We start from the raw sequence: 16101 nt of genomic DNA, 5'->3' as shown, positions 1-16101 counted from the left end.
GTTACGTGATACCACGTACTTATACGTTTGTGACTATTACAGCGCGATCTATCACAAAGCGAAAAAAGTGGTCCAACTAAAACATTCATATTTCTTTACGTACTACACGAATATGTAATAAAAATGGGCGTTCCTGTTTAAAAAAAACGCAGTTGATATCCGTTTGACCTATGGCAGCGCCATCTAGCGGGCCAACCATAGCGCCATCTGTTTTCCCCCTTCAAGCTAGCCAAGTTTCGTTCTTTGTAGTTTTTTCGTTTGACTCTTATTTCGTGAGATATTTGGCCAGGTCACTATCAATGGAGCACCCTGTATTTTTTTGACTGCGTTTTGTGGCACCTCAAGATTGGTCTCAGGCCCTGAAGCCAGTTTATGTAAAAAACTTCTGTAATAAATATTAACACAACTGAAGCAATATTTTCAATCATAAACAGTCCTCGCATCTACCATCCAAGCTTAGTTCTACTTCATCCGTTGCTTTCGCCAGAAATGAGAGACACGTATATTAAATTTTCCACCATGTATACCCTCACATCGGCTACAAATTTAACTATGTATTCTACCTACCGTCTTTTTTTATACACAATAAATAAAATTTTACTATTTTCTACCCTACTTTGTGTTGCAGTTTTAATCAGCAGCAGTTTATATTTTTTAGCACAAAATCTTGCAGCCACGTCAGTCGCACACCCGCCTGAGACGGTGCCGTCCTCGTATGCTCCGTTGACCTTTACGCGACAACGTCAAAGCGGCGTGTGTTGCTGTAGGAGTTGACGTTGAGGCCCCAGGCTAGGAGCGGAACCAGCAGGACGCCGCATCTGTGCCAACAAGCGCCGCGGCCGCAGCTGCGCAAACAGGTGCTTCCCTCCGCTGTTCTCTGCGCTGCTCGAGTATAAAAGCGGTGCGGACGTGCGCCCACTCTGCAATCAACATGGCGCCCAAAACGGTCTTCGCTCTCCTGATCGTAGTCTGTCTCGCGGAGGTGAGTTAATTCAAAAAACAAAATGAGTGGAAATTGTATTCTCTCACTACTGTAAGTGAGGGCCTTTTGAATCGAGAAAATTTCGTCCATTTCTTGCTTAACAGTATAGCTTTGACATGCGTAATCTTTCCACTTGGTGATAGTAAGGTGGGACACACTGTTTTCAAGGTCGCTTAGCCCTCGCAAAATCTACGGAGAACCACTAAGAAACATATTTACCCTGTATTCGTTCCAGAAAACTGCACATGTATGCCTGCAGCAGTAACAATAATTAGTCGTTCCTGTATTGTCTGGGCAGAAACTTTTACTGTCGCTTGACTTAAACAGACTCATTAGCGGAGCTCTCACTGATTCAGTTGAAATGAGGATCTTTCAACAAATTATGCTTCACAATTTTTTTCTGATTTCATCTCAGAATTTGGAGAGAATATCAGCCAACATTTCTTTCACATACACAATTTTCGTACATATTCCCATCTCGGTCTAGGCCTTACGCTAGCATTGTGTAAAAGCATGTATTTCCTGTTCGTAAAATCTCTTCTCTCGCACTCTCAACCACATGTTCACCTCACGAATTACGCTCTCATGCCGGCCGCGGTGGCCGAGTGGTTCTAGGCGCTACAGTCTGGAACCGCGTGACCGCTACGGTCGCAGGTTCGAATCCTGCCTCGGGCATGGATGTGTGTGATGTCCTTAGGCTAGTTAGGTTTAAGTAGTTCTAAGTTCTAGGGGACTGATGACCACAGCAATTAAGTCCCATAGTGCTCAGAGCCATTTCAACCATACGCTCTCATGTACTTCCACCTAGAGAATCCTTGAGTGGCCCGAACGGATGAAAGTCCAATTCCTCTAGGTCAAGGTTGCTGGGTAGGTGAGGCAATGATATCCAACCCAATTCGGCGGTGTGTTCCCCGGTTTTCAGACTTGCGTGTCTTAGTTGTTTGTGTTGTTGGAGAAATATTTCTTTTGGATTTATGTCAGAACGAATACCTTGAACGCTTCTTCAGTTTGTTCACAGTCATCCCCTCTGAATTGACCCTTTTGGCAACATATCCCAAAAGACTGTTTCCAGACTTTGCCAGCAGAGTGATTATGATTGGTGACAGCATTTGTCAACTGTAACGATCCGTGAGAGAAAGGCCTCTTTATTGGTCTCAACCTTCCGAAACAGATGAAACGCAGTGTGCAATAAGATCTCCGCAGGCTGCTGTATTTATATGCTCACAAGAAAAGACCTCTCTCGTCGGGGTTCAGCAGCAGTGGTAGTAAATTTTGTAGCAATAACTCCGCAAACCAGTTTTATTAAGGCAATGCCGGTTTCGTGAATAACAGCTAGTCACCATCTACATATAGCATTAAAACGTGGTAAAATGCTGCGCGAAGAATACAAAAGGCCGATCCTTCTTCGATAAAACCATAGTGTCTGTAGGGCACATAGTCAATGAATAAAAATTTGGGTGATCGAAAAGATCTGCATGTAATTACCGGGACATGGTGAAGAACATGGTGGAGAGTATTGAACGCCATACCTTCATAGCTAAGAGTATGATATCTATGGTTTGGATAGTCAATCTATAAAAATTTGGGCAATGGAAAGCATTCGACGACACCGCCTGTACTACACGATGTGTAGGTGTCTCTGTGTTGTGTTGACTTTGTGCTGCTGTGTTGCATCCTTGTTACATGACACTGGACTTTTCTGCTGCCCAACTTAGGATTGACATATTGACATTCTGTCGCGCTGACCACTCAGCTACCGGTGGCGGACCCCATGAAGTAATGAGTGCTGTCGACAAGGGGCCTCAGATCCATTCCATGTTCCTAGGTATCCAGAGGGCTTTTGATACCGTTTCCTATCAGAGTGATAGACGGTAAATCATCGAATAGAACAGAAGTGACATCTGGCGTTCCGCAAGGTAGTGTCATAGGCCCTCTGCTGTTCCTGGTTTACATATATGACCTACGTGATAGATTGCTTGCAGATGACGCTGTAATTTACCGTCTAGTAAAATCATCAGACAATCAATTCCAATTACAAAATGATCTAGAGAGAATTTCTGTATGGTGCGAAAAGTGGCAATTGGCACTAAACAAAGAAAAGTGCGAGTTCATCCACATGGGTACTAAAAGAAATGCGATAAATTTTGGGTATACGATAAATCGCACAAATCTAAGGGCTGTCAATTCATCTAAATACCTAGGAATTACAATTATGAGCAACTTAAATTGGAAAGACGACATAGATAATATTGTGGGGAAGAAGAAACAAAGACTGCACCTTGTTCTCAGAACACTTAGAAGATGCGACAAACCCACAAAAAAGGCAGCCTACATTACACTTGTCCGTCCTCTGCTGAAATATTGCTGCGCTGTGTGGGATCCTTACCATGTAGGACTGATGGAGGACATCGGAAAAGTGCAAAGAAGGGTAGCTCGTTTCGTCTTATCACGCAATAGGGGTGAGAGTGTCACTGATATGATACACGTGCTGCGGTGGCAGTCATAGAAACAGGCGGTTATTTTACGTCGAGATCTATTTACGAAATTTCAATCACCTACTTTCACTTCCGAATGCAAAAATATTTTGTTGCCACCCACCTTGTTCGGCTAAATGATCATCATAATAAAATAAGAGAAATCGGAGCTTGAACGGAAAGATTTAGGTGTTCCTTTTTCCCACGCGCCATTCGAGAGTGGAATGTTAGAGGAGTAGTATGAAAATGGTTTGATGAACCCTCTGCCATGCACTTAAGTGTGAATTGCAGAGTAAACATGTAGCTGTAGAAGTCCTATCTACGCAGCAGCTAGCTCCATCGTCTCCACTGGGGAACGTCGCAATCAGTCAAAATCACTGAGTAACGGACAGTATTGCGAGATGTTCCGCAAACGATCCGTCAGCGTATAGAGTCACTTTTTCTGCCGAATGGGTGGCCTAGTGGCAGTCGTCAATGCCTATGACTTGGACGTTCTGTAGTGTCGTTGGATGACGTTTCCGGACGCGGGTTCCTGTCAAGTAAGTTCCTGTCAAGTAATTGTTCCTCAAGACACGCGTTACAACACCTCGAAGATTGTCGCTACATTTCTGGGACGCCCTGTACATTTGCTAATATCGGTAACATGCATGCTTTTCTTTTTCCATTCTCCACTAACCCTTGTCAACACACAGGATGATTATAATTAAACTTTTGGTGCTTGAGTCATTGCAGATAGAAAGGTACCTAAATTTACAGAAATTAGGTTCACAGCGTGCGCTGCTGGATTTGCGATGTTAGTAGTGTTACTAACACGACTTACCGCTAGGGGCCGTTGACCGTTGAGGGTAAGAAGACGTAGGGCTGAAGCACAAGAATCAGTGTGCATTACAGTTACTGACAATCAAAATGGGTCGCGATAAGGTGAGCGGCTTCTTACTTCTAAAGCTATTTTATCAAATCGAGAGCAATAGTGCTGTTGCTCTTCGTGAGTATCGACTCATTAAAGAGATACGGAGAGGCCCTCTTTCTGAACGCAGATTGAAGATCATCATTCGAATTAACTGGCAATTTGGGAAATGTTTCTGGGAAGGCAGATGCCCAATTTCGCCACAAATTGTCGGAGAAGTTACCGTTACCATGGCCGAGAATGCGGAACGCAGTGTGAGATCTGCGAACAGTGCACGAGCTGTGTTTTATACTGTCTCTATTTTACATTAAGGACTTCCGTTTGTACAAATACATCCAACTCTTTTTAGTGTATTGTATGTTAACCGGGGACCTAGAAACGACGGAGAGGCTCCGTCCCCGCCGCAGTCGCAGTGGTCCACAACCCCACGACGACTGCCGCAGTCCACTTCACCCCTCCGCCGCCCCACACAGAACCCAGGGTTATTGTACGGTTCGGCCCACGGTGGACCCCCCAGGGAACGTCTCACACCAGTCGAGTGTAATCCCTATGTTTGCGTGGTAGAGTAATAGTGGTGTACCCGTTCGTGGAGAGCTTGTTTGCGTAGCAATCGGCGACAAAGTATAACTGAGGCGGAATAGGGGGAACCAGCCCGCATTGGCCGAGGCAGATGGAAAACCGCCTAAAAATCATCCACAGACTGGCCAGTTCACCGGACCTCGACACAAATCCGCCGGGCGGATTCGTGCCGGGGACCAGGCGCTCTTTCTCGCCCGGAAAGCCGTGCGTTAGACCGCACGGCAAACCGGGCGGACCCCTTTTTAGTGTTCTACTGTGGAATTGGCAATTACGTTAACATTGCACCTGTTTTAACAGTACTTTTGGCTGCATGGGCTTTGCTTTAAAAAGCAATCCTTTACATTCTGAGTTTGTCATGTAGTTTCTCTATCTCTTCGTCCTCTGCTCGTGACGTCGGAATGTATACCTGAACTATTGTTGTCGGTACTGGTTTGCTGTCGTTTCTGATTAACCGTCCACAGTAGCACACTCTTTGTCCTACTTTCTCATTAATAACCACTCCTATTCCCGCTATGCAATTTTCTGCAGCTGTTTGTATCGTCCTACACTCGCCTGTCCAAAAATCCTTGTGGATTTTTTTCCTTTCAGTTACTGACTTCCACTATATCTAGATTGAGTCTTAGCATTTCCCTTTTCAAATTGTCTAGCATCCCTAACACATTCATCTTTTTAACGTACCCCGGCTCCTAGAACGTTACCCTTTCGATGGTTATCCAATCTTTTTCTAACGGTGCGCCCCACTAGACATGAATGGGGGACAAGCCCGGAAACTTTCGCCAGTGGAGAGATCATCATGACACTACACTCCTGGAAATTGAAATAAGAACACCGTGAATTCATTGTCCCAGGAAGGGGAAACTTTATTGACACATTCCTGGGGTCAGATACATCATATGATCACACTGACAGAACCACAGGCACATAGACACAGGCAACAGAGCATGCACAATGTCGGCACTAGTACAGTGTATATCCACCTTTCGCAGCAATGCAGGCTGCTATTCTCCCATGGAGACGATCGTAGAGATGCTGGATGTAGTCCTGTGGAACGGCTTGCCATGCCATTTCCACCTGGCGCCTCAGTTGGACCAGCGTTCGTGCTGGACGTGCAGACCGCGTGAGACGACGCTTCATCCAGTCCCAAACATGCTCAATGGGGGACAGATCCGGAGATCTTGCTGGCCAGGGTATTTGACTTACACCTTCTAGAGCACGTTGGGTGGCAAGGGATACATGCGGACGTGCATTGTCCTGTTGGAACAGCAAGTTCCCTTGCCGGTCTAGGAATGGTAGAACGATGGGTTCGATGACGGTTTGGATGTACCGTGCACTATTCAGTGTCCCCTCGACGATCACCAGTGGTGTACGGCCAGTGTAGGAGATCGCTCCCCACACCATGATGCCGGGTGTTGGCCCTGTGTGCCTCGGTCGTATGCAGTCCTGATTGTGGCGCTCACCTGCACGGCGCCAAACACGCATACGACCATCATTGGCACCAAGGCAGAAGCGACTCTCATCGCTGAAGACGACACGTCTCCATTCGTCCCTCCATTCACGCCTGTCGCGACACCACTGGAGGCGGGCTGCACGATGTTGGGGCGTGAGCGGAAGACGGCCTAACGGTGTGCGGGACCGTAGCCCAGCTTCATGGAGACGGTTGCGAATGGTCCTCGCCGATACCCCAGGAGCAACAGTGTCCCTAATTTGCTGGGAAGTGGCGGTGCGGTCCCCTACGGCACTGCGTAGGATCCTACGGTCTTGGCGTGCATCCGTGCGTCGCTGCGGTCCGGTCCCAGGTCGACGGGCACGTGCACCTTCCGCCGACCACTGGCGACAACATCGATGTACTGTGGAGACCTCACGCCCCACGTGTTGAGCAATTCGGCGGTACGTCCACCCGGCCTCCCGCATGCCCACTATACGCCCTCGCTCAAAGTCCGTCAACTGCACATACGGTTCACGTCCACGCTGTCGCGGCATGCTACCAGTGTTAAAGACTGCGATGGAGCTCCGTATGCCACGGCAAACTGGCTGACACTGACGGCGGCGGTGCACAAATGCTGCGCAGCTAGCGCCATTCGACGGCCAACACCGCGGTTCCTGGTGTGTCCGCTGTGCCGTGCGTGTGATCATTGCTTGTACAGCCCTCTCGCAGTGTCCGGAGCAAGTATGGTGGGTCTGACACACCGGTGTCAATGTGTTCTTTTTTCCATTTCCAGGAGTGTATTTGAATTACAGGCCACATGTCTTGTGGATACACATTATGTGCCTTTAAAGGAGTGGTTTCCGTTGCCTTCTGCATCCTCATGCCGTTGATTATTGCTGAGTCTTCAGCTTTTTAGGGGAAATTTACCACCCCAGGAGAAGAGAGTGCCCTCGACTTCTGTAATCTCCTCCACTCTGTTTCACAAGGCCGCTGGCAGAGCGAGAGTGAGTTCTTATGCCGGAATTCTTCAGCAGCCATTGCTGATGATTTTTATTCAAAATTTAAGCACTGGCGAGGTTCAAACCCGGAACTGAGGACATTTTGATTACTAGTCAGAAACTCTACCTCTATCATCAAGATAAAATACACAGACAAGTCTTTCCTACTACAAGTCATCCTCTAATAATACAAGAACTCTTCGACAACCACAGAACTTTCCAAATGATTAAAGAGCTCTCTGAGCTAAATAGTTTCAACGTAAAGTTACTAAAAAAATTATCTTAAGTGAAGGTGAAAAGACAATCATTTTATATCACTCTCAACAATTTTAAGATAATTTTTATTTGCAAATTATGTTGGAAGGGGATTTGCAATCAAAGTTTGTAACGCATTGGCTTACCGAAATCACGAAGAGGGTTAAACATGGTGATTGCAAAGTCGTGGCGGTACTAGAACGCGACATATCTACTTATCGACGTCAACAGATCCAATTACCCTTTGATGATTTACTAGTTGCTCAACAGTTATGATAAATTTGTAGTGACAGAGCACAGGAGAACCCTGTTGTATATAGGATCACAGAAATACTAGTATCGATGCTACCTGAATATGTGTCTTTTATCTCCTTTTGGGTGAAATTACGCTGGAATTACTGACAATGATGTTATTCACCACCTAACCAATAATATTCCTGCTGTAGGCTGATACTGTTAAATGAATTTCCTGACGTATATTACATAAAATTTCTATGTAGACTGGCATCGAGAATGGAAGCTGCCCACAAGATAAGACGGCAAGAGCTGTCCAGTCGATCTGGACAGTTCTTCACTACATTACACACCATTCATAATCTTTACGAGCCATGCTTCTTTGACAAGTTCATAGAGACTCACGGGCATTTACGAAGACATCTGCACAGACTACAAGTCATTGCGTCTCTTTTCTGTTTGTTGTCTAAGAGAAGAGGACGCAAATAACATTTTCTTTAGTAAAACAAGACGACACAAAATTACGATAGCCCTCTTATACGAGCTTGTGAAGATTGATCATCCGTTGGCTGCCACACCATCTATCTCACGCTCTTCCGACTGCCACATCCACGTCTAATGCCAAGAATAAGATGTTGTAACGTGCAAAAAGCATCTCATAACAGCAATGTTTTGTAAACGAAATATGAAATTTGTTCCATTTCATTAGTAATAACATGGCTTCATGGTGCGAGCTAAAAGCTAGTTAAAAACGTAAAAATACCTATGGTGCTCTGTGTGACCTTCAATGAATGACCTTTTTGAACCTTGTCCAGGAATATATACTTGTGATTTGTGAGCAACGGTTTAGTGAGAGATGTAACTCGTTGTACTAGGTGCAGACTGAGCTTGCTAGTCACAATTCATACTCGTCTTCATGTTACAGCTGACGTGGGCTTCTCCAGCTCCGTTCCACAGCAGGCGGTCAACGAACGCCACAACAGCTACTGCTACAAACGCCACAGCTAACAGTTCTTCCAACGACGCCGCCAGCGATGACGACAGCTCGAGTAGCGATATATTCAGCGAGATCAAGGAAAACGTAGACAACTTTTTCGGTAACATATTTGGCAAGCGCTCTGTTGACTCCAGCAATTCCTCTGACGTCAGCTCTTCCCCCAACACCACCACCAGCAGCAATGACACTTCCTCCGATAACGTTTTCGACGAAATTAAAGACAATGTGGAAGGGTTCTTCGGTCACCTGTTCGGGAAGCGCGCCGTGAAGTTCCCGACACCTGACGTGTTCACCAAACTGTACGAGGAGTGGGCAAACCAGAGAGCCAACCGCTCCGTCACCGTTAGAGCCACCAACAGCAGCTTCACAATGGGCGACTTGTTTGTCGAGCTTTCCAAGGAATGGCTCAAAGGAAACTTGGACAAGCGTTCTGTTACCGTGAGGGACACCGATAGCAGCTTCACAATGGGCGACTTGTTTGTCGAGCTTTTCAAGGAATGGCTCAAAGGAAACCTGGACAAGCGTTCCGTTACCGTGAGGGACACCGATACCAGCTTCACAATGGGGGACTTGTTTGTCGAGCTTTTCAAGGAATGGCTCAAAGGAAACCTGGACAAGCGTTCCGTTACCGTGTAAACATACAGATAATGGTCGATTTTGTCATGTACTTTGTGCACCACTTACAAGAGCAATTAAGTGACTACAGATGCAGCATGCTACTTGATCTGATTATTGGTAATTTATTCCTGAATTATTCATTTGTACAATGCAGCTATTTTCAAAATTTACAGATATAGTTATCCTTTATTGAATTTTTTTATGTTTTATGTGGCCTACCATTGACATCTTCAGTGACCTGTGTTTTCTAGATTTCTCACCAGCGCTGGGGCTTATGTAACATACAGTGCAATACCTGCTGATGTCAACACTCAACTCCCACTCACTCTTTCCACAGCAGTCAAAACAATTGTAAGCCAGAAAGAAGACCTTACAGTTCACTGAGTAATGGAGTTTGTATCACCGAATTCCGCATTGTATATCTAGGTCACTCGTAGTTGGCTGTGTAAATGAGTTAACTAGTCACATGATACTAGCTGAAACTGTCTCCGGTAGTACCAAGCTTAGAGAAGCAATATAAGTTTTCATAGTCACCTTGTAATTGAAGAGTCTAGTACTTAGAACTTAAGATACGGAAGAGTACCATTAGCATTGGGAAACTAATCTGAAATAAAAGTTCAATTTATGAATTCAATGGCTATATAAATTTCGTAAAATCGCATTTATGTACATTTTAATGCAGCAATCCACACATATGTGTCAGATGAATATTTTTGTATTGCGATGTATTTTAGGCATGTTTCCACTAATGTCAGGTGTCACGTAAATACAGAAAGGAAGTTATTTACTCAAAAATACGTTACTCAATCAAAGTAGAATTAACTGTTTTGCTAGAAATGTTCGGACTCTAAGGGATTTTTTTCGGTGCTGACGGGATGAGGTAGGTGAAAGAAGCAGAAGAAAGGGAAATGTGTGAAACAAATGTTATATAGAAATCTAACGCACAAAAATATATTTTTATATTGGTTTCTGTTGTGTAAGATACATATAGCAAACTTTTTACACCGTGTTTCCATGGTTTCATTTAGGTTGAATTCCTTCTTTTTTTACACACGTAACGCATGAAGATGAACAACCTAGCTCTTAAAGAATCAAGCTGAAAAAAAAGTGCTGTAGTCATAGTCGTATACGGAAAATGGAATTCACAGTTGAACGAAGAAAACGACAAAATCCTTACACGCGAGAGAACACGCTGTGAAAACTGCCGACGGGTGAATTGCTTTAGACGTGAAGCTTTTAGATCGCGGAAGACATCGGAGACTTACATTAGCCTACAAACCTAATCAGAGTAAGTACAATGCAGTACATTTATACTTCGAACGCGCCTGCGCTAAAGTTACATACAACATTTTTATATAATATCCTGGCAGATCTGTTCTAATCCCTCAACTGTGAGCCCAAAAACTCAGTTTAAATTTCGAAAACTGTACCCTCTTTCGTCCTCACCTCCCACAAGCCAACGAACTTGTCTCGTTGAATACACCAGTTGCCGTCAGTTTTCCGAACTTAATCAACTCGGGCGTGGCCAGCACTTGGATAACTGACCGCCGGGGTAAGGCATGAGCTCTTTGCCTTTCCTGAAAAGGGGCAGAAGTGTAATGGCGGAAGCTTCCTGATCATCAGGCTTTGCAGCAACATCCTGTATTAAATCCCAAACCTCTTCGTAGTGTCTCGCGGAGTGAAGGCATGCGACACTATTGATGGTGATCCGTCCGTCTCATGCGGACATTAAGCTCTGCTGCTCCCATGATGCTATTCGCGAGGTGTAGGCTACGCGCCGGCACCTGGTACCATCCCCTCCCTTCTCTCATCAACATGTAGCGCAAACATGACACAACAATACACGTCCATCAATTTCAGTCAGCTACACAGGTCAGATGTATTTCATACACAAATCTCATACTTCGTGAAGTGAATGTGGCAGTGTGCCCGAACGATAGGAGATACCTTTCCAATTAAAGTAACTGACCCTGCCCCTAGGGGTCTCCCAGCCCATCATGATACACAACTTTACTTTTTTACTTTTTCTCTCTCACAAGAGAGGAAATTAAACATCTCATATACTCACAACTGAACAACAAGATACGAGGGGAAATCCTGATAACTGCCCAAGTTTGGAAGAACGTAGAGGACTGATTCACTAGTAGAGATATCCGTAACATCTGAGAAACTGATGTGCTTCCCTGTGGCTGGTGCTTTGCATTGATCCAGCTGCTTCATAAGAAGTGATAAAACGGACGAAAAGAATTATCGTCGTATTCACCAAGTTCGCTGCCCAGCATCCAAGATTGCAGGAGGGATCTCTACACAATACTAGTGGCTGGACAAGGTAGCTGGTTTGCGCGCTAGCAACTCACAGGGCCTTATATCTAAGACACAATTAGAATGGGCAGCAGAAATAAACAACTGATAAACATTTATTAGTACAATGCACAGTGGAATACTCAACTTTTAGTGATAAATGGCGGGTAACCCAGTATTCAGAGTCCTACATGCTAATCTAACCTAATACATTGAAAGAGAACTGTTTAATCCATGGAAGTTTAGTCTGGACTGCTGTACCCAACAGTTTTGAGTTCTGGCTCTGAATATTTAATGTCACAAGACACTCAGTGTTCACCGTCTGCCACCACTAGTTTACAGTGGCTGGCTGTAACACCAGCAACTGAAGATCTTCATCGGGTGGAACTTTAGATAAGTGTGCATAGTGGAACTGGAACTGCGTGAACTGGACGAACTGGCAGAATGCAGTTATGCATCCTCATTTATCCGCGAAAGATGGAATAAACTAGCACCTGCGATCTCATTGGCGAAAACAGAAGGTAGTTCCAAGTATGAAGACCCTTTGTGGCAGTTAATATTGCTATAGACGAATGGCGCGAAATTATTTATCTTGTTGTCGAAACATTAATACGTAGTTCCTTTTCATGAACGCCATTCAGATGGCATCAGAACTGGATAGCGCATGGCGTGGAGAGTGCCTAGATGATGGCGCCCTCTGATGATATCATTCTGCAGTATGCGACTGTGTACCCAGCATCCCTACCCTGATGGTGGGAGGTGGAACTGATGAAGCTTCATGTTTCCTTGTTTTGCCAACGTGTGAATGTGGCTGGTGAACGCTTGCAGCTGCCCCTGTCGTTTGGCTGTAGCATCAAGGAATACGTATCAGAAGCCTCTGTGAGGAGGCCATGTGTCAAGTATAGGTCATGCCAATATCCATAGGCTCGTCTGTGAGGTCAGCTGCGACGTCCGTCTCCATCTGAGCCGGCCTGAATGGCCGAGCGGTTCTAGGCGCTACAGTCTGGAACCGCGTGCCCTCTACGGTCGCAGGTTCGAATCCTGCCTCGGGCTTGGATGTGTGTGATGTCCTTAGGTTAGTTAGGTTTAAGTAGTTCTGAGTTCTAGGGGACTGATGACCTCAGAAGTTAAGTCCCATAGTGCTCAGAGCCATTTGAACCATTTCTCCATCTGAACGTCACCAGTTGGCTCATGTGGACCACACTGCGAGTGGAAGAGTTGCGGGCAGCTGCAAGCTACTATGAGCTTTATGTAACTTACAACGCCTTCAAATACAATGAGCAACATTTTCGTATTCTGCCACTCGAAATGTTCAAATGTGTGTGAATTCCTAAGGGAACAAACTGCTGAGGTCAGCGATCCCTAGACTTACACACTACTTAAACTAATTTAAACTAACTTATGCTAAGAGCAGCACACACACCCATGCCCGAGGGAGGACTCGTACTTCCGCCGGGATCAGCCGAACAGTCCATGACTGCAGCGCCTTAGACCGCTCCACTAATCCCGCGCGGCTTTACCTCCAAATGTGTTTTATTGAGTAACTCTAAAACTATGACCTCTGCAAAAACTTATCACAATAGAAAATTGAACTACATTAAATTTCCTACGAAAAGGTCCTGTTCATTTTTTGTGTACGACAATAGTGCGTGTATAGCGAGCGAGAAAATATTAAAATCTTGTGCATGGTTTTTGAAGGTGTTGTAGGTTGCATAAAATCCACATGTAAGGGCAACTGAACCACCCTCTATGCGTATGTGAGCAAGGCGGTTTCGTTATTTGGTGATACACATGACATTGGCAAGCTGTTGCATGAGTGTGCCTACAACCCAGGATTTCATTCCCTATTTACACACTGTAACAAGTAACATATAATTTTCTTTACAAAAATTCTGCATCGTATGTTGTCCAGAAACCAGATGGCAGTTATAAGAGTCGAGGGGCATGAAAGGGAAGCAGTGGTTGGGAAAGGAGTGAGACAGGGTTGTAGCCTCTCCCCGATGTTATTCAATCTGTATATTGAGCAAGCAATAAAGGAAACAAAAGAAAAATTCGGAGTAGGTATTAAAATTCATGGAGAAGAAGTAAAAACTTTGAGGTTCGCCGATGACATTGTAATTCTGTCAGAGACAGGAAAGGACTTGGAAGAGCAGTTGAACGGAATGGACAGTGTCTTGAAAGGAGGATATAAGATGAACATCAACAAAAGCAAAACGATGATAATGGAATGTAGTCGAATTAAATCGGGTGATGCTGAGGGAATTAGATTAGGAAATGAGACACTTAAAGAAGTAAAGATGTTTTGCTATTTAGGGAGTAAAATAACCGATGATGGTCGAAGTAGAGAGGATATAAAATGTAGACTGGCAATGACAAGGAGAGCGTTTCTCAAGAAGAGAAATTTGTTAACATCAAGTATAGATTTAAGTGTCAGGAAGTCGTTTCTGAAAGTATTTGTATGGAGTGTAGCCATGTATGGAAGTGAAACATGGACGATAACTAGTTTGGACAAGAAGAGAATAGAAGCTTTCGAAATGTGGTGCTACAGGAGAATGCTGAAGATAAGGTGGGTAGATCACGTAACTAATGAGGAGGTATTGAATAGGATTGGGGAGAAGAGAAGTTTGTGGCACAACTTGACTAGAAGAAGGGATCGGTTGGTAGGACATGTTTTGAGGCATCAAGGGATCACAAATTTAGCATTGGAGGGCAGCGTGGAGGGTAAAAATCGTAGAGGGAGACCAAGAGATGAATACACTAAGCAGATTCAGAAGGATGTAGGTTGCAGTAGGTACTGGGAGATGAAGAAGTTTGCACAGGATAGAGTAGCATGGAGAGCTGCATCAAACCAGTCTCAGGTCTGAAGACCACAACAACAACAACAACAACATGTTGTCCAAGCTGTAGCTGAGAATGCACAATTGGTCTTAAATCTGACACTACGTACTTACTTTACGTGTCTGGGTCATCAAGTATAGTGCATATTTCCCATAATCAACCACATGGGTGGATTTATCGTTTGCTATGGTAATGTCTGCCAATATTCACATTTTGCACCACACTCACAGAAATCGTTCTCTTTATATCCCTATTTTCTTTGGATGATACACGATGTGATGTCAGTTCTTGAGCGGTTAAGCGACCTACATGTTGGAAGCAGTAGTGATTCCCAGGAGCCAGTTGTTCTTTAGGATTTATAGCTATCTAGCTGATATAGTACTGATTTTCTCGTCGTATCTCAGCTGACTCGTTTCAAGAATCGGTCATTCGCATAAAACTTTGCCGCAATTTCAGTCGGCTGTGCTGTATCTTGTAGCTGTATAACGGGTGCCTGTGATCATCAGATTCTTTCCTTCTTTCGAGCTCAGCTGTAACTTGCCTTTTGACTGCGGCTGGAACTATGCCGACCAGGTTGTAAATGGGTTGAACTGTAAGCCAGACCCTATGCTCTCCGTCTCATTAATTGCTACGTCGATATGTCAGGTGTGAGCAAAGTTGTACCATACAGTTGCTGTATACTCTGCTATAGAGAAACGAAGTGTGAGAAGCATTCTTCTAAGAATTTGAGGATGAGCGCCCCATTTCGAGCTTGAGATTATTCCCCGCACATACTTTGCCCTTAACGTTCTAACAGTGATACAGTCCTGTCAAGTCGGATACCGAAATACTTCGGCGAGTCATCATGGTTGAATTCCTGGCCTTGTCACATCTCTTTCAATTGCTAGGTGGCTCTTTATTTCTAAGGTGGAAGTTTTACAGGGATTTGGCTTGAGGAAGTTTTCTCTGTTGTAGACAGGCAAGTCTTCGAGAGTCCATATTAGTTCTCCTTCCACTTCACCATACCAGTTTCCTTGTGCGGCCACGGAAGTATCGTCGTCGTATATAAACCGTCTCGCCTCAGAGTTTATAGGTTAGTCATTTGTATAGATGTTATGTCAAACTGGTGACAGGACAAAATGGCTCTGAACACTATGGGACTTAACATCTGAGGTCATCAGTAGCCTAGAAATTAGAACTACTTAAACCTAACTAACCTAAGGACATTACACACATCCATACCCGAGGCAGGATTCGAACCTGCGACCGTAGCGGTCGCGAGGTTCCAGACTGAAGCGCCTAGAATCGCTCGGCCACCAGCGCCGGCGGTGACAGGACATTGCTCTAGGGTAGGGCATCCCTTACCTTCCCCAGTGGCTGTTCCTCCTCCATAGAGTCGCACAGAAACGTCTATTTTGATGGAGATATTCCAGTAATTTTGTCATTTTCAAGTCCTTAGTCATATAAAATTGAAAGACTGGCCATATATGGTTGACAGTATCATACGCAGCCA

General features: G+C 44.7%; 1 protein-coding gene across 2 annotated transcripts; it reads left to right on the top strand.

Moving 5' to 3' along the window:
- The first annotated feature begins 828 nt into the window (after positions 1-828).
- LOC126253684 (uncharacterized) lies at positions 829-10087 on the top strand. Of its 2 annotated transcripts, XM_049955209.1 has the most exons (3): positions 829-982; positions 8781-9365; positions 9462-10087. In XM_049955209.1, the coding sequence occupies exons 1-3, from the start codon at positions 932-934 to the stop codon at positions 9486-9488; spliced, it is 663 nt and encodes a 220-aa protein (XP_049811166.1). In that variant the 5' UTR covers positions 829-931; the 3' UTR covers positions 9489-10087. The 2 variants fall into 2 exon arrangements, with proteins under 2 accessions (XP_049811166.1, XP_049811165.1); XM_049955208.1 differs by having other exon boundaries at positions 8781-10087.
- Positions 10088-16101: the final 6014 nt, after the last annotated feature.

Source organism: Schistocerca nitens, chromosome 4 (genome assembly GCF_023898315.1).
Source record: "Schistocerca nitens isolate TAMUIC-IGC-003100 chromosome 4, iqSchNite1.1, whole genome shotgun sequence".
In the NCBI taxonomy this organism is placed as follows: Eukaryota; Metazoa; Arthropoda; class Insecta; order Orthoptera; family Acrididae; genus Schistocerca; species Schistocerca nitens.
The sequence above is the reverse complement of the archived record's forward strand: the minus strand, read 5'-3'. Positions and strand labels throughout refer to the sequence as shown.